Genomic DNA, 20117 nt, shown 5'->3' with positions numbered 1-20117 from the left:
CCTCCTCTTGTTCTAAACCCTCATCTACCTGTGACATCAATCCCAAGAAGCAGACAGAATGTTCCTTGGTCCTGAAACATAATACTCATCCTTCTAAAATATGACCCTGCTTTATCTTTATTCCTACTATTAGAAAATCCTAAGATTTCTCCCTTTGTGTTGCTTCAGGTTCTAAGTGAAACAAAATGCTTCATCAGACTAATGACATGTATCATGTGTCAAGTATCTGCCTCAAAGTAATTTGTTGCATACCCCTGCACTTCTTTATCCAAGACTCATGGTTTCTTAATAGTTAGTAAAAATCGAAATGTCATCCTTAGCTTTCCATATCCCATTTTATGCATCGTGTCACATTAGTTCTTTGCTAATCCTAGTTACTATGAAAATTTTCATTTATTATCATGTTTTATAATTGATTTGAAGAGTAAAATTTAGATGCAATATACTGTTATGGTTTCCTAATACTAAGGGGAGTATTTCATTTCTTTTTTTTAACATTAAGGCCATTGCAATAAATTTGCTCCCCAAAATTTCACTGGCAGGTGTCTTCAACAACTTTCTGTAACACTGTGTTTGCAAATGTCTTCCCAGAAAGGAGTGAGCTCTGTGCTTCTGTCTTAAAAGGGACACAGGTTTTCTAATAGAGCACCCTGGGAAAGGGAACTATCAAGTCAATTGGGAACTCCCCCCTAACCCCGCCCCCGACTTCCTCCAGGCAGGGATCCTCTGACTCTACAGAAAGTCCCTCCTCCTCTCCCTCCCCACTTTCCTTCCAGCCGGCTCCACCCTATTCCACCTCCACCCTGACCCAGGCACACCCTCCATTAAGGGCAGGCAGCCAACTAGGTAACAGCTGACTGGGCCAGCCCTGAGCGTAGATCCTCCCACCCACCTTCCCCATACTGAACTGTCAGATGCCAGCCAAGAGAGGTGACAGCTGCAGCACCTTCTTCTGCAGCCAGTCACAGGTCGTCCCGGACCATGTTTTCCAGCCTGCAGAGGTGGGACACCCGTGGCTCTTACAAGCAAGTCCCGGGGATGTTAGATGCACAGGTAAAGCTCCTTGGTCCTGGGGGAGAGAGGAGTGGCAAATCTTTGGGCCACTCTGGGTGGGGAGTAGAAGTAGGGAGAGCTGACTCTTTGGACTCTGAGCATGGGCTGATGTCATAGAGCCTTGCTTTACCAGTAATCACACCCAAAGATAGACAGACGGGCATGCACACTCAATCTTGAGAGCCAAGATAAGACCCCAGAATGGTGTGAAACCTGAGCCTCAGTCTTGGTAGAGCTGGTGGAGACAACGAGGCATCTTTGTATAAACAGATAAATTAAATCCAGGGTACATAGATATGAATATTTGAACTAATGAGTGGACCTGTCATCATGGCTGCAGGGATACAGGTTGGGGTGGAATTCTACAACTGGTGGGTGGTCCCATTAAAACTACAAGAGCAATTCAGGATAAAAATTACTCAGTGTGTAAACTGACCTGGGTTTTGGGACACTGAGGTCTGGGCCAAATCAGGAAACTGCAGACACTTAAGCGTGCTTTGCTCTGCCCGGTGATTACTCCTGCTTCTTCCACAATAGGAGTTATGTGCAAAGGCAGTTGTCAGAGAAATGAACCCTTCAGTTGTGTGTTAGGAGCAATTTCCCTAACAGAGGTTCCATTTGTTTCATTTATCATCACTATACAAGACAGGGGCTTAGAAATAGCCCTCAACACAAGTGATTCTGTAGTTCTAACAAAAGAAAAAGAAAAAAAAAGATTTCAGATTCAGGGGAGCTTGTTCTAATACTGGTTTTCTCAGTAACTCCAAGTGTCAAATAAATATTACAGCTATTCTTCTGATCCCATATAAAGCACAGCTATAAATTTATTTAAGAGCAAAGTAAATTATATGTAAAACACTCTTTTAAAAGTCTTTTAAATAGAGGGGCTAAATAAGTCCCTTGAAAATATGAACAAGCTCCATCAGGACAATATGTCTTTTTTTACCGTAAAATAGAGATGACAAGCTCAATCAGGCAAACTGGTTTAATATCATCAGTGTAACAACAAAGGTGACCAAAGGCAGTAAATCAGACTGGTAGGTTGTAAAAATTATAAAACTCAATTTCGTCATCCAAAATTCTAGTCAGCTTTTCCTCTACTTTTTGAACAATGTTTATTCCTTTGATAGCCATCATAGATCAGGAATCCACTTAAGTTGAAAATATTCATTTTAATTGCATTCTCTGTTATAATGTCAAATTTTTAAAAAAATTAGCACTTCAAAGTGTATCAAAAACCTTGTATGATTACATTTTATAGTTGAGACTTCATAATTTTTGATATACTCAATTGCAGGTAAAATCCCTACCTAGCGTATAAGCTAAGAACATGCCTTTCTGATTAAGTTTCTAGGGCTGGGATGCTGACCTAAGAATAGATGTTTATAAATATTTTTTGGTAGTGATTTGCATCCACCCGTCATTCATTCATTCATTTATTCATGTGAAACATTTATTATGAGCTAAGCCTTGGGCAGAAGTTGGAGATACAGAGATAAATCAAATACAGTTTCTGTCCTCTAGTTACATTAAGTTTAATAAGAGAGAAGCACCTGTCAGGAAATCATGAGATAGTTGGATAAGGTAAGTTGGATAAATTCAACATATGCACATTTGAAGGAGCACTTAAGTTACCCTGGAGGAGTTTGTTGAAATAGCAATGGTAATACAGAACCTGTATCAGACGGTGGAGGCTGAAGTGGGAAGAAAAAAATTACCAAAGGCAATAAATCCTAAATAAGATTGAAGCACCAAAACCAAAAGTGAAGTATAAGAAAGTGGATAGGAGGAAAGGTCTCTCTAAGTAGTGGAAAACAGTATCGAACAGGTATTATTACAAAGTGGAGAGTGTTGGATTATGATTGGAAGATGGAATGAACTAACTGGATTAGATCCAGTGTCTTATACTTCTTAGTTGAAAGATCTTAGGTATTTCTTTAACTCTGGGCCTTAGTTTCCATATCTGTAAAATGGGAATGACAGAAATGGTCCCACCATAAAGGTATGTTATATTTGGTGAGATACTATACATGATGCAAAGTCTGGCACATTTTAAGTGATTAGAAGACAAAAGTTCCTTTTGATTTCTAGATGTTTTCTCTTCTCCATGAGCATGTGCTTTCACTTTCCCATAACTTTCTTCACTATTCCCAGACCCATCTTATAATATTCACAAAGGGAGCTTCCAAAATTAGGAGTTGTGAGACACTAAACATAGTAATTGGCCACACAAACCATATGCCCATGAGGCCACATCTTAAGTTTGGACCCAAGGAAAATTGAAAGCAACATACTCCTCTAAGCCGTGACCCAGCTATGTTGTGGTCTGGTGGTTTAAATATTTCTTGCTCCTCTGCCATAATCCAGAAATAACAGGACCTCCATACTAGTGAAAATTGCTCTTATGTCAACAATGTTAATGTATGATTACATAATGCATACTATAAGTTTGTGGTCACCAGCCCCTGAACTGCAGACTAGCATTATTCTGTGCCCTGTTAGGAACAGGACCTCACAGCAGGAAGTGAGCAACGAGCAAGTGAAGCTTCATTTGTATTTGTAGCCTTTGCTCCCCAGCATTTGCACCACCACCTGATCTCTGCCTCCTGTCAGCTCAGTGGTAGCATTAGATTATCATAGGAGTGTGAACCCTACTATAGAACTCCCATGTGACGGATAGAGGTTGCACACTCTTTCTGAGAGTCTAGTGCCTGATTATCTGAGGTGGAGCTGAGATGGTGATGCTAGCACTGGGGAGTGGCAGCAAATCTAGATAATCGTTAGCAGAGAGGTTTGACTGCACAGAGACCATAATAAATCAATTGCTTGCAGACTCAAATCAAAACTCTATCAGTAAGTGGCAAATAACAAACTGCATCTGGTGGCAGGCTTTATAGTAGCAAATGCGTGGTGTACTTCAATTGTACAGCTGCATCTGGTGACAGACTTTAAGTTAGAATCTGACACTTATTTTAGTCTGCACATGGCCTGCCCATTATTTTATTTACTACTTCTGTCTGCACATCTTTCCCACGCTGTGCACTTGTCTCAGTCACCTAGCAAAAATGAGTAAAAAACAAATGTCACTGTAGAGCTTCTTTGATAAGGGGGGGAAATACCAAGAGTCCTACTTAAATTATAGGTTCATTGCAACAGATGATTCACATTCTTCAAGCCTGCTTTGTATAATATGTGACAATGAAGCCATGAAACCTTCAAAACGGCTTCGCCACATGGAGACCAAGCACCCTGTATTAAAAGACAAGCATTTGGAGTTTTTCAAAAGAAAAAAGGATGGACACGAAGAACAGAAGCAATCATTGAAGGCCACCACTTCATCAAATGTGTCTACACTGATAGCACTGACCATCAGAGTAACTAACACATTGCTGAAGCTAAGAAGCCCTATACTATTGGTAAAGAGTTGATTCTGTCTGCTGCTAAAGATATTTGCCATGAACTTTTAGAAGAGGCTATAGTTTAAAAGGTGGTATGTGTTCCTCTTTCAGCTAGCACCATAACTAGACTAACTGATGAAATAGCAGAGGATATTGAAGCACAATTGTTAGGATAAATGAGTCATCATGGTAGCAATCCAGGTTGACAAGTCTACCAATGTTGACAACAATGCTTGTTATTGTGCAATATATTTTTCAGGAGAATGTGCATGAGGATATGTTATGTGCCCTTTTGTTGACAACCAACACCATAGCTGCAGAACTATTCAAGTCTTTGAATGATTACACATCAGGAAAACTGAATTGGTCATTTTGTGTCAGTATATGCACGGATGGAGTGGCTGCCATGACTGGACAACTTTCTGATTTCACTACCTGAGTCAAGGAGGTTGTTTCTGAATGTGAGTCTACGCACTGTGTCATCCATAGAGAAAGGCTGGCTAGCTGAAAAATGTCACCTGAACTAAACAACATTTTGCAGGATGGGATTAAAATTATCAACCATATTCAAATACATGTCCTTCACTCCAATCTGTGCAATTCTGTGAGGAGATGGAGGCAGAGCACACACATCTTCTCTTAGGCACAGAACTGAGATGGCTTTCTAAAGGTAGATCACTGGCCTGGGTCTTTGAGTTACAAGAGCTGCTCAGATATTTCTTTCAGAAAAACAGACACCACTGGCGGCACATTTCAGGGACACTGAATGGGTCAGAAAACTTGTTTACTTTTATGACATATTCAACCTGCTCAACGAACTCAATCTGTCCCACTTCAGGGGAGAACAACAATTGTGTTCAATTCAGTAGATAAAGTGGCTGCATTCAAAAGCCAAACTGTAATTATGGAGGCCACGAGTGAACATTGGGATTTTTGAAGTGTTTCAAACATTAGCACACATTTTGAAAGAAACTGAGTCAGGGCCTTCTTTCTCCCAGCTGGTGCATGATCACTTATCTCAGCTTTCAAAAGAGTTTGAGCATTACTTCCCAATCATAAGAAACCCTCAAACTGGGAAGGAATGGATCCTCAGTCCATTTGTGAATGAATGAGCCAGGTGAATTGACTTTGTCTGTGTTAGAAGAGGATCCACTGCTTGAAAAGGCAAATGACAGTGGCCTTAAAAGTATGTTTGAGACAACTTCAAATCTCCATACTTTCTGGATTAAAGTCAAGGCAGAATGTCCTGAGATTGCCACAAAAACACTGAAAAGCCTGCTTGCATTTCCAACATCTTATCTTTGTGAAGCAGGGTTTTCTGCAGTGACAGCAACCGAAATGAGATTACAGAGTACACTGGATGTAAGCAACACACTGTGAGTGTCACTGTCTCCCATCATCCCCAGATGGGACTGTCTAGTTGCAGGAAAACAGGCTCAGGGCTCCCACTGATTCTGCATTATGGTGAGTTGTAGAATTACTTCATGATATATTCCAATGTAATGATAATAGAAATGAACTTCACAATAAATGTAATGTGCTTGAATCATCCCGAAACCATCCCCCAATTACTCCCGGAATAATTGTCTTCCGTGAAACTGGTCCCTGGTGCCAAAAAGATTGGGGACTGCTCTAAGCCCAATGGTAGAAAAGTTCAATAGATAATAAAATAGTTTGGAAAACAAGGGCTGTGGTAGATATGGGGAGACAGGGAAATGAGAGACTTATTTGGAGTCAATTAAGTCTGCAGACTAGAAGTGCTGTCAGAGCGAGAATACGTGAGTTAGAAGGATGAAAAATATTTAATGGAGAAGATGGGAGTAAATTAGAACATTGAAAGATACTGTCAGAATTGTCATGTTCTATTTTTCTATGCAGAAATTGCCATGCAGTAACATATAAATAATAATCTCAGTGAAATCCACAATATGAATTCAGTAATTATCTATTCATTGAGAAGTCATTTGTACATTCCTGGTGCTTGGCAAGGATTAATTACCTTCACCAGATTTTATTTTTTTTAACCTGGCTGCTATTCCTTCTGGGAGGGAAAATATGTTTTAACTTTATTGTAATATATTCATTATAAAATGTCTGGCCCACATCTATGGAGACTATTTCCCAGAGGATGCACAGGGCTTCATATAAGATGTTTTCAGATGGAAAATAGTCCTAGAAGGAATGTTAAATCAAATATGGAGTTCTTAGTCTACTAAATTAGCCATCTGTAATAGCTTTGCAAGACTTAAGTGCTTAAAACAACAGCCATTTTATTTAATTTATGATTCTCTGGATAAGTTGGATTGTGTCCTGGTTTGGGTCAGCTTGGCTGATACCTGCTGAGTTCTTTGATGCATCTACAATCAGCTGGCAGGTGGGCTGGTAGCTGGATGGTCTAGAACCACCTTACACAGGTGTCTAGCAGTTTTCCGGATGTTGGCCAAGGTGAAAGACTGTCAGATAAGTGTCTCAGCTCTCCTGCATGGGATCTCTCTAGCAGGCTAGTTTGGGGGATCAGTCACATGGTGCACTCAAGGTTCCAAGCACAGCAAAAAAGGAAGAGATAAGGTTTTTGAGGCTTAGAATTGGAGTTCTTTCAATGTCACTCCTGTTGCATTTCTATGATCAAAACAAGACTCAATTCCAGCCCAGTTTTCAAAGGGGAGAAATAGAGTCTACCTCTCGATGGGAAAAGCTGCAAAGAATTTGTAGCCATTTACAATCTTCCACAGAAATACATGTGTTTTGGATATGAATAAGATCCTTTCATTGATGATGAATTACCAAATTGGCAAGTCCCTGTAAAATTTGAACCTATGTAGTAAAATATACCCTTCATGTTAATTATAGAATTTTATAATATTTTCCCAAATAATTTGTGTACTTATTTTTCAAATAATATGTTTGGTAACAATAGTGATGATGACGTTATTTTTCACATATTTGAGTTGTGGTTTTGGGCTAATGGCATGATAAATTTTTTTTGAATTATTTTCATTTCAAAATATTACAGAGCTACAAATGTTTGTGGTTACATGTATTGATTTTGTTATGCTTGAGTTAGGATTATAAGTGTGCTCATCACCCAGATAGTACTCATTGTACCTGTTAAGTAGGTTTTTGTCTATGCTCTCCTCTCCCCTAGCCCCTGCTTGATTTCCACTGAGTTTTACTTCTCTCTGTGCACATATGTGCCCATTGGTTAGTCAGTTCCAGTTTCATAGCAAGAACATTTGGTGTTTGTTTTTCTGTTCTTTAGATACTTCACTTAGGAGAATGGTCTCAAATTCCCTCCGAATTGTTGCAAAAGGCATTAATTCATCCTTCTTCATGGCCAAGTAGTATTCCATAGTGTGTGTGTGTGTGTGTGTGTGTGTGTGTGTGTGTGTGTGTGTGTGTATGCATTCATGAATTGTTGGGCACTTGGGTTGATTCCACATCTTTGCAGTTGTGAATTGTGCTGCAATAAACATTTGAGTGCAGGTGTCATTCGTCATTGTGTTCTTGCAACAATCCTATAAGGATAGATTCATTTTAGTAACTTATATACATCTTAAATGATTTATATTATATCATTTGCTGTGGCACGGAGGACAGATTTGGAGTCAAGTATCTTATTTTCTCTTCTATACTTAGGACATTTTGCTGCATAGGATGGAATTTCATTTCACTCATTCCTTCTAGGTTCAGAAATTTTAAAATATGGTAAATACTTTTTATGTTTGAGTATGGACTCAGAACTGGGTTAGAGAAGACAAATGCAAAAGCTGTTAAATGTGGGACGATTTCCAAATACCAAATTTAATTTGGTCAGTTTTACTCTTCAAAATACAAAGAGAGTGATGCTGACTCTAAAAATGTAAAATGATTATATTTCAGGCCTTCCCTTTTAAAACTCTTCTTCTCGTGGTTGAACCCACCAAGTCAATAGGAAAATTTTATGGAGATGTTATAACCTCCTCCAGGATAATATGTAATTATGATGAATACATAATTGTGAAACTACATAAACACATAGAAGTACACAAAATACCTCTAATAGTCTCTTCGCTATTTTTCAGAAAAAAAGACGAAATTATCTATAATTTAGCAATTCAAATATTTTAAATTTATCTTATATGTATATTAAATGTGTATATTTATATGTGTAAGATAAATTGTATGTGTGTGTATATATATATATATATATATACATACACAGAGGAAGAAAAGGAAATAGGGATCTTAGAAATGATTTTCCTTCTCAACATGATTTATTGCTATGTGCACAGTCATAATGTTGAGAGAAATCTTAAAATTCCTCTAGTTCACCATCAAAGATATCCACTTAACTATATTTTGTAAGGATCACGATATCAACTTATCTGTAACTATTAGTAGAATAAATTATTTCATGTTTACTTTTCCACCTATTGACAAATATTTCAAATGTAAATTAAAGACACTAACTTCATATGCTACTTGCTATATGTTTTCTTTTCCAGAAATGCGGTTCAGAAAAAAGTGCTTCATTCTTCAGTAAGGTGACATATTCCTGGTTTAGCAGGTAGGAATTTTACTAATGTGTTTGTAGCATACCATGCTAAGGAAGATTTCAAGGGAAATAATTCCTGAACGATACACTTTTACTCTCACTATAAATATTTTTACAAAGTGACATTGTAAAGATTTTTTTCATATTATTTATTACATAGAAATCAAGGTAATAACATACTAAATAGTTCCACAGTAGCAGTACTAATGTTTCTCCAATATGTCTGCCGCTTTATAGGATTTGTGTCTCATTAGCACTATTGGAGGAACTGAAAAATGAGCTTCTTTTTTAGCATCAATTATATGCTACTCACTTTGCATCTATTATTTCACTTAATTCTTCCCCAAGCACTACGAGATACACATTTACATATGAGGAAATTGAGGTTGAGGGAGAAAAGAACTTGTCCATTGATACCCATACCCAGGTAGAAACAAGTATGTGTTATAAATCAGTTTCTGAGGAGTCCACACTTCATTACTTTTTTTTTTTTTTTTTTGCTATTTCATTCTACTCTTTACTAGGAGTGCTCTCATATGTATTTATGTATGCTAGTATTAAAATATATACACACACACAACTAATCATTTTTATAAAATATATATTATGGCTTATCTCATAGAATCATCTATAATGTACAATGAAAGCTCAGATGTTCTTTAGGACTGCAGTCCCCAAGCCCTGGGCTATAGCCCCTTAGGAATCAGGGCCACACAGCAGGAGGTGAGGGGCAGGCTACTGAACAAAGCTTCATCTGTATTTACAGCCACTCTCCATCGCTAGCCATGCCCCCCCTTCCCCTGGTCTGTGGAAAAATTGTATTCCATGAAACCAGTCCCTGGTTCCAAAAAAGTTGGGGATCTCTGCTTAGGAGATACCAGTGTGAACTCTGACTTTAAAATAGGAATTAAATTATATTAAATAAGAATAATATTTAATAAGATATTATTAATTAATAAGATATTAATAATATATTATTACTATTAATTAATAAGATATTATTAATATTAAATAAGAGTTGACTTTTTCTCATTTTATAAATTCAGAAGCATTCTTTAGAAATGTATTTCTTCTCTCCCATAACAGAAAGTTGGTGATAATATGAAATTAAATTTGTCTTCCTACATTTATACTCTTTGCTTTATAGTTGGCAGGAACAAAATTGCCCAATTTCATCTACAGGTATGTTCTTAAGAGTACATGAATCCTTTAAAAAAAAATGAATAGTAGATGCTCTGAACTGTAATAACATTTAAAAATGCAAAGATAAATGACTTCCTTTCTGCTATCTAGGAATTTATAGTAAAATTACAAAGATTAAAAAGTAGACCATCAATTATCAAAAAAGGCGAAAGACAACATAAGCACGATTGACAATCACAAATTTTCAGGAGTGTCACCTCACAAATTTTGCATGATTAGAGAAGATTTAACAGATACAAATGCTTTCACCCAACATTCAAAGATGTATAGGAGTGAGTCACGTGATATTTCGAGTTGGGCAAATATCATGTGTGAACCACAGAGTGAGAAGTAAGTGGGTGAAATGGCAGATTAAGCCAGAGGAAGAGATCATAAAGAGTTCTCTAGGACATCCTGAAGGCAATAAGAAGCCACTGAAGAATAGAGTGACATGATCATATTTGCATTTCAGAAAATCACCTTTGCAATTGTGTAGCTATGGTAATGGAGACAGGGAGAGTCATTAGAGGCTCTTAAAATATCCTGGGAGATTTATGGTCACAGTCCAAACTATGATAACAATAAAGATGATGAAGAGGAAGGATGTAGAAAAGCTACTTAGGAGAGAGTTGATTGAATGAGAAATTGAGGAACTAGGAAAAGTATAGTGTAAATACCAGTTTCTGCCTCAGACAACTGTGAAGTTCAGGTGTGATGCAAAATTGTGAGTTCACTTTTGGAAAGCTTTAGTAGGAGATGCCTGTGAAGCATCACATGAACAAGTGTTTGAATATGTGGTCCTCGGGCTTAGGATAAATCTTCAACCTATGGATTTGGGAATCATTGACTGTAAGTCAGTAGTCGAAGCTATGAGTATGAATGAAATTACTCAGAAGAAGAGGCCATTGAATAGGCTGAACAAATGGGCCATTCATTGTTCAACCAGTATTTAAATGGCAAAAGAAGGACTCTAAAAAGGAAGCTACATAAAGGTGTTCAGAATTTAAGAGAAATATCCAAGGACAGTGTAATTGATGGCTAAGAAAAGAGAAACTGTCAAGAAAGGAGAACAATAAAGTGGTTAATAGGGCCAAATACTGAAAAGGGGTAAATTAAGATAAGAACTAAATATTCTTTATGAAACTTGGCAACATGAAGATCATTAGTAGGTTTTATGAAAGCAATTCAAGTATAAAATTTACATACTTGTGAGCAAATACTTGGGCAGAGAGGTTGAGTTATGATAAGATTTCCAAGTTATACAAATCTAGTAATCACCTAAGGAGGGAGACAAATATTTTATATAACTATGTAATATTAAGTTGCACACTATAAAAAGGAAAGTTTAGACATAAATTATATAAATTTGGGCTGTTTACAGTTAATTATTTTTATTTTTCAAACTTGTATATGTATAAAAATGTTTGCCAAACCTGAATTTTGTTTCATCCATGAGTTGAAAAAAAGAGTGATGTCTGCTCTGGCTTTAAAAATTTCAGTGTCATTTTAAAGTCACAGGTATCATAGAATTTAAGTGATTCAAATGAAATTAATTTCAAATAAATGTAATTTTAAAGCTTTGATTATCAAACTATAAAAATAATATACATGTATATTAAATATTGCGAACATCAAACTATTAGGTATCCTAAAGTAAGACACTGAAATTAAATTTAATAGGCAAGTTAAGGCATAGCAAATTTAAAAATATGACAACCTAGTTTCTTGTAATCTGTATTTTAAGTCAATCAAACAAATCATCAAACTATAATTGTTGAATATCACGTTTATTTTCTGTTTAACTTTAATATCTCAGAACTAGATAAAAAGTATTTTCACAGCATGCTGTTATCTGGCACTGTCATTGGCATGAATCTAATTTGATTTCTTATGTGGTGATTAAACAATTGCAGTTGAAACATAACTATTGTTTAAGAGAACGTCCTATTCTCAGATCTATTTCTGGAGTTACAGAATAAAGTCAGATATTATTTCCTAGGCCAAATTCAAGCGCCCATAATTATATGAATAATTTAATTAAATGTGCTCAGATGATAGAATAATTAGAAAATTATATGCTTATGAGACTTAATTCCTAAGGTAGCACCTATCTAGATCATTTTGATGATCCAATAATTACCAAGACTTTATTGACTTTATTAGCAAATATGATCTGTCATCAGTGTGTAATAATCATGGTCATAGAATGATCCCCTTGATATACATGGAAAAATCTAGTTAATGTTTTTATAAGTCACAGTTGAATCATTATTTTAACCAGGGATATGCTGCTCAATATGTCCTAACTTTTCCTTGCACATTAATAAAATTTATCCATTAACTAACTTTGTCCCAAACTACAGTTTTTGGAGACTGATTTCTTCTTTCTACTCTCTTCACATCAGTTGGATGAGATATTTATGCACCCTTCTTAGTACTAAATATATTCAAAATTGTCTCTAAGATAATAAAATTAAGAACAGAGTGGAAGTATTCCATTTGAAGGCACTATCTGATTTTTGTTAAGTTTGCACGGGTTTATGTCATAAATTTTAAAAAAGTGACTGGTCTCTGAAGTTCTTGGTGTTTAACTGCCTGTAAAAATGAGAAAGTAATACTGCTCTGCCTGCTTTAGGGAGTTATGAGGATCAAATTAATGGAAGTGAATGTCCTTTGAAAAGAAATATCATTCTAAAAAATATGAGATGCATGTATTGTTGCTTTAGGAATAGTCTATAAGTTTATGGGACCCGGTGCATGCTGCACATTTCACTTATTGGAAGGGTCAACTGTTGGTCTTAGTTGTTTTCCAAAAATCTGCCTCAACTTTTGATTCCTTGCTTCCTCCTTTTTAAAAGCTTTTACCTGAGAAGGTAAGACCACCACATGTGATCAGAGTCTACCAGGAGAGAGCAAAAAGTGGGAGAGAAGTACACACCTGAAAAAGGGAAGTCAAGGGAGTTAAACAACCAAACCATGAGAATCACAATCAATTCAGCTTAAGTGTCATTTTTAGATGCTGCTTTATTTGGAGACTCAGCATGAAAGCCAGGGGTCACTTATCCCTGAACCAAAACCGCTGAGTTTTGCACAGTTCTAACTCAAAATGCTGAGGCAGTAAATGCTATTAAAAATGCTTTTGTGAAAATCAATGCAGTCTTATTTCGAAAATGAATATTTATTTTATGGAATGAAATGGATGGACTTAATATGACATGAAAGTAGTTTATTGCTTAATATGTTTTTAAAAGTGCACTGCAGAAAAATACCCAGCTTATCTGAGCCAACAGAAACATGATTACTAAAGGTCTTTTCTTATTACATTTAAGAGTTTTTGTTAAATCTGAATTATATAGGATATTATTTATTATAATAAAATTAAAATTGAATCCAGTGAAGACTGTGGTTACCACAGGGTTTAAAATCCATCCCAGGGTCAATCAATTGAGATTATTCAGTAACAATGACAATGAAAGTGGTCCCATTTTGGAGTAGTATAATGCTCTATTATTGTCTCTTAGGCTAATACACTTTATAATGGAAAGAACTGAGGCTATAGAGCCAGAAGACATGAGTTTAAATATGGGTTTAATATCTTACTGAACAAGTCATGGCACAGAGTATATCCAAACTCTATCACTTAGGAGTGTATTTGGCTTCAAGTAACAAAATAGCCACATAATAATAGCTTAAACAAATAGGTTTTTATTTTCTTATGTTATTGGGAAGAGGGTTGGGAATAGGACAGTGAGCTATCAGAAATGTTATAAAGGGCCCAAACTTTTTTGTTTTTCTACTTCTCATACTGATTATTTAAAGATGGCTTTTATATCTCAGAGCATCATGAGAACATATCATCAGAGCACCATGTCAAGTGCATGCAGGAAGGAGGAATGGAAAAAAGATGGAGAACTAATGTTTTCACCTTTTGAAGTTTGTGATTTCATTTGAAAAAGAAATTTCTTCTTGACAGACTTTTGTTTAGGCATAATGAGCTATAAATGAGTTATGTGGTTAATCCCATGCAGCGAGTAATGAGATTATCAGGGCTAGTTCAGACCAATTATAGTTCATAACTTTGTGCCTGACATAAGGGCTTACCCTAAGTCCAAGAGATTTTCTACTGAATAAATATCAGATTCCTGTTGGAAGATGGTAGGGCAGAGTGGTAGCTGTGGGTAAATACACTTCATTGTCTCCCACAGTAACTTTTGTGGCATACCTAGACCAGGCATCTTAGTTTGCATCTCTGTTTAGACCCATTGTTCATGCATAATTATTTACAGTGTTCCCTGGGTCAAGCTCTTTAAGGAAGAAGGGTGGAAACACTAAGAGACTGGCAGAAACTTGCTGCACTTAAGAAATCAACTCAGACATGGCACTCTCATGTTGGCTCATATTCTCTTGGTCAAATAAATCATCTGGCCAAAACCAAAGTTTGTGGAGTAAAGACAGCTACTCCACATCTAGTTGGACTGTCCCTAAAGTCAAGTGGCAAAGGGGTATATAAAGTCCTAGTGGAACAGAAGACAGTTGCAAATGCAGAATTTGGATCTATTTCTCCCCTGATACAAGCCTAACAGCAAATGTGGGTTCTTGGGTGATTGGCTGAATACATTACTGTGAAATTTTGCTATTTAAATTTCAGTAAATGAGGTGAGATAGGGAGTGGTATATTCTTCAAATATGAGATGAGTAAATGAAGTTAGCGTTTCACTGAATAATTGGATGTCTAAACAGCCTTTCTAAAAATTACAAATGACTATTGCACATTATTGAGCTCCAGATAAAGTTGTATAATTTTTTGAATGGAAAATCTAGTCATTGTATCTTGATCAATAAAATATTTTATAAATTAAGGAGTGAAATAAATGCATGAAAAATTATTTTTAATGTGATTATTTGTTTTACTGTATTGTTTACCTTATTCTCTCATTTTTAGTCTAATTACTTTAGGCTATAAAAAACCTTTGGAAAGAGAAGATCTTTTTGAAATAAATGACAGTGATTCCTCCTACGTTGTGTACCCCATCTTTGAAAAACAATGGAGGAAGGAAGTTTTAAGGAATCAAGAAAGGCAAAAAGTAAAGGTAATTAATTTTTAAATTCTAAAGTAGTTAATTACTACCTGTAACTAGATAAAACTTTTTCTAACTATAAGCTATTATTTTTATTAATATAGAAAATCCCTAAAATATGTGAAATGGCAAGCCATTTCCCCAAGTAAAATTGGTTGCTATTATAGATCTTTCTGTCCTCAAACTATTCAGCATCACTTCCTTTTAATGTTTAGAAGCAAATAATGTCAAAATGTATATGTACCTTTGGCTTTTCACTAAATGGTGACAAAGACAATTTCTGTTTCTCAAAGCATCACATCTATTGTCCAAGTAAATTTTATGGTAGCCAAGGCTAAAGTTTATGGGAACAGGGGTAGATACTCCACATCCATCATCACATATATATTTTTTACAGACTTCCCTAAAAGAAAATATAATTTGGAGATAAAAACTGCATATTAATGAAATAGTTCCAAAACTCACAAAAGGGATAAAATACAATCATTGCTCTTACCATTTTGTATGTGGTATAAATATCAGGAACTAGTCTGAATACATATCATACCAATGATATGGGTCATAATTCCAAGTTTAACTGAATTTATTCTTTTCTTGTTACCTTATTGTCTTTGGAGTACATTAGTTTTATGGTTGTTTTATTTATATATTTGTATATGTAGATATATTTCATGTGTACTAATATTCTGTCCAATTTTCTCATTGTTTCTATTTTCTTTAATTATGTAGGCATCTTTTTGTAAAGAAGCATGTACCAGAAAACCATCTCTACTTTATGCATTGTGGAACACTTTTAAGTCTGCCCTGATTCAAGTTGCTTTATTCAGAGTATTTGCTGATATTTTGTTTTTCACTAGCCCACTCATAATGAAGTAAGTTGAAATCTTGTGTGTCTGTTTTCCTTCCTACAGGTAAATGAGAAGCAAGTATTCTACTATAAAAGTTCTACTAAAAAAGATTGAAGAATGCTCTTATTGTGAATTTTATTTAGCGTATGGGTATTCTATTAGGATTGTCTATTATACAAATAGGGATTGCGGTAATGTGATCAATATTTCATGGAGCCAACTCTGCATTAAGCACTGTTCTAAAATCTTATATTAATTGTATTAAGTCATGGTTCCCTAGAGAAACAGAACCAATAGGGTATATATAGATATACAAAGGGGGATTATTATGAGCATTGGCTTATGCAATTGGCTCATGCCTTGTAGACAACATTTCACATGTGTTGCTACAACTAGTTGCTGGGGGAATTAAACATGCTCTGTGCAACTTCATAGGAAGAGGATTTGTGGACGTTTGTGCTTGTTTTCCCCCAGACTTTACCTTATCCACCTTTTCTCTTTACTGATTTGTTTTGTATCTTTTCACCATAATAAATCATAGTGATAAATATGACAATATACTGAGTTCTGTAAGTTCTTTTAATGAATCTTTGAGCTGGGAGTCGTCTTGGGGGATCTCCAACACAGCCATCTAGATAAAAAGGTTGAGTAAGCAATTGCCTATATAAGTCTGGAATTAGAAAAGATACAGGCTAAAGTGGTGAACTGGAATTATTCTAAATTGGATTGGTATGTTGTTCTGGATGAGACCACATAAGCATAAGTGAAGCATAAGTGAAGAAGCATAAGTAAATACATTCACAAACAAAACCAACAGCTATTCCAATATGTAGAGTTGGTGAGAACGGGGAAATCTGTTACACGATATTGAAGAGTAGCTAGTGCAGAAAGAAAAGAACTAAGAGAGAATGGTGTTAGGAAATCCAAGGCAAGAAGGTGTTTATTGCTGTCAGAAAACTATTCCTGCCATCTTTCTTTCTTTCTTTCTTTCTTTCTTTCTTTCTTTCTTTCTTTCTTTCTTTCTTTCTTTCTTTCTTTCTTTCTTTCTTTCTTTCTTTCTTTCTTTCTTTCTCTCTCTCTCTCTCTCTCTCTCTCTCTCTCTCTCTCTCTCTCTCTCTCTCTCTCTCTCTCTCTCTCTCTTTCTTTCTTATTTCTGACCCTGCCATTTTTCATCCCAAATTCTCTGGCTCCCATGTCTTTTAGAATTATAAGCCAAATGCCGCTTGGATTTACCCTCCCCCCAGATGAAATGTCAGATCTCTCCTTCCCCTTCCCTCTGCTCCGCCTACCTCAGTATATCCCAAGATTCACCATAGGGTTATATAATGTGTGACCAGAAATCTGTTTATCAGAGGCATTGACCAGCATCTTCTTCCTTCTTCTCCTGCCCTAGTATAGTTGTCTAATACTACAAAGTTAACCATGTCAAAATTTAGTGGCACAAAACAATTCTATTATGTTCACAATTTCAGGAGTCAGGATTTCAGGCAAAGATTGTTTTTCTCTGCTCCACAACGATTAGGACCTTAGCTGAGCATCTTGAACAGCTGGAGACAGCTGCAGCTGTAGCTATCTCATATGGTTGGTCTGAGACATATGGCTGGCGCTCTGCTTCTGGTTGTGAACTGGGTCACCTTGGTTCTTCTCCATGTGTGCTGCTGCTGGATTGTCCAACATGGGTTTTTAATTTACATGCTTGATGCCTGGGCTAAGATGACTAAAATTGGCCATTTCTCTCTCTCTAAGTCTCTTTCTGTCTTTCCTCATACCCTCTCTGAATGGTTAGCTTGAGCATAGAGGTCTCAGAATAGTTGGACTTCTTATATGGCAGCTGTATTTCCTCAGAGTGAATATTCCAAGAGGCTCAGACAAGTTGTTTTATGACCTAGGCTTGGAAATCTCAGAATGTCACTTCTGCCACATTATCTTAGCCAAGCAAGTCTCTAAGTCAGCCAAAATACAAAGAGAGGGGGGTTAGGGGAAGGAGATTCAACTTCTCAATGGGAAGAGCAGCAAGGAATTCCCAGACATTTTCGGTCATACTCTGATTCCCATTTGCGAATGATTGCTGCTCAAGAAATTCATTAGAGAATCTCACTGTGGCCACTATCATTCCTAAAACTGCATCGATAATAGCACTTGAATGTCTCTTTCTTCTCTATGTTCTCCAAAAATTTGTAGCATCTAGGCTACCAAAGAATGTCTGTGGAGTAGAGAACAGTCTTCCCAATTTTGTGATACATTTTGTAACACTTGGTCAAAAACCGGTTCGATCATACCTGCAAAACAGGAACTTCAATCTTTCATTGAAATAAGTCAGTTGACATGTCTTTCTTCCTGCCTAGTTGACGAGCTTCTCCAGGTAAAGAATCCTGTGTTATTCAATTCTTGTGCCCTTAACTCTTAACACAAAGCCTGGAACATATAACTCAAATAAATTTCCTGAATAGAATACTACATAAGTGGGTTTAGCCAAAGTTATACTTTTCGTTCTAGAGTAGCTCAATAACCTTAAAATTTCCACACTGAGTAACAAATGAGTGACCAGAAAGAATTGTATGAGTTTGTATGATCATAATTTGGGCCTTGGAGGAGCTCATTTTATCAGATAATTTTGAGACATATATATTTTGTTATGATAAGGAAAAGTCACTGGAGAGGACTATCTTTAAGGATGAATGCACATTGTCATATTATTATGACCCATATAGGTAACAAAGCATATAAAAATAATACTTTTCTTAATTTACTAGTAGAATAATACTTTCAATATTTACTAGATTGGTTTTTATTGATTTTTTTTATCTTTGCCTCCCTTTATGGATTTTATTCTAATATGAAGCAAAAAATGAGTGTTCATATTTGATACTATGAATATTATCTTATGGTCTTTCCATGCCTTGAGTACAGATTATTTTTAATAATTCTGGATTAATATGTGTAGAACCCCTATAGCACCTAGCGATAATCACTTAGTTGTTTGATTTTATGAAAAAAGAAAAGGTCTAATTGATAGATATATTCACAAAGAGAATAATTCTCCTCTTTCAGAAAATTTAATTCCAAGACCAAGAAGGCATTTAGTAAGTTGCTTTTGTAAAAAATAATTTGGTGTCCCAATAGGTAAAATCTGATAGAGATCAACTAAGAAATGCAGAACCTCCCATTGTTATTATATATATGTGGGGTATTCAAAAAATGTAATGTCATTGAGAATATACAATGTTCTAAATAATTGTTAGTAACTAGAGGTTTTACTATTAGAGACACTGGTATATATTTGATTCTAAAGTCTGATTTTAATAAAGTTAATATTTTGAAGTATTTGTTTGATAGAGCAGTTTGGGCAACACAAATTGCTTTTAATTGTTCACATATTAGCTATCTAAGTCATCAATAAAATAGATCAAACCCTAGAAATTTTATTTTCCACTTAAAAATTTAAACTTATATAATGAATGAGTTTTTGAATGCAGCATCCTTTGGGAAAAAATTTACATATAGTCACACCTAATTGCATAGGATTTCCTTCTTGTTCTAATAACCTATGGATTGACTCATAATGGCCATTTACAATGACAAAGAACATTTTTACATCTTCAGAATTCACAGTGAAAAAGGTCTATTCACAAAACCTCTAATACCAAACTAAACTTTCACTGATAAAATAGAAAGGACTATTTAAAGAAACCAAGAACTGTATGCCTGCAAAATAAATGACATATAAATTTATAGTATCTCAGAGTATCTGCCCAATTTTTTCATCATTATTCAGAGTCTATGTAGTCTTTTAAAATTATTTTCAGTCACATAGATGCAGTTTATAAAAGGGTGAGATCACATAAAAAATGTTATTAACAATGGGCATCAGGCACTCTGAGTTTTAATAGTCGAGAGACAATAAGCAACCAAGATAGTTATTTTTAGAACCATCTCCACCATTTTTCTCTACCCCAGCAGTGACCCTAATGATCATAACCATGCTGACACCAAACCTAAGAGGAAATAAGAAAAGGTAGAGAAG

The 20117-nt window shown here is 35.7% G+C and overlaps 1 protein-coding gene across 1 annotated transcript in view; it reads left to right on the top strand.

The window, feature by feature from the left end:
• Window positions 1–905: 905 nt before the first annotated feature.
• Window positions 906–20117, top strand: part of LOC105883091 (multidrug resistance-associated protein 1-like) — a 79177-nt gene continuing 59965 nt past the window's right edge. Inside the window, exons 1-4 of the mRNA XM_020284744.2 lie at window positions 906–1053; window positions 8936–8997; window positions 15110–15257; window positions 15975–16117. Coding sequence (XP_020140333.2) covers window positions 982–1053; window positions 8936–8997; window positions 15110–15257; window positions 15975–16117 — 425 coding nt within the window. The 5' untranslated portion in view covers window positions 906–981. The remainder of the gene's footprint in view (window positions 1054–8935; window positions 8998–15109; window positions 15258–15974; window positions 16118–20117) is intronic.

The sequence above is a fragment of the Microcebus murinus genome, chromosome 1 (genome assembly GCF_040939455.1).
Source record: "Microcebus murinus isolate Inina chromosome 1, M.murinus_Inina_mat1.0, whole genome shotgun sequence".
NCBI classification, from domain to species: Eukaryota; Metazoa; Chordata; class Mammalia; order Primates; family Cheirogaleidae; genus Microcebus; species Microcebus murinus.
This window is presented reverse-complemented; position numbering and strand designations above follow the sequence as displayed.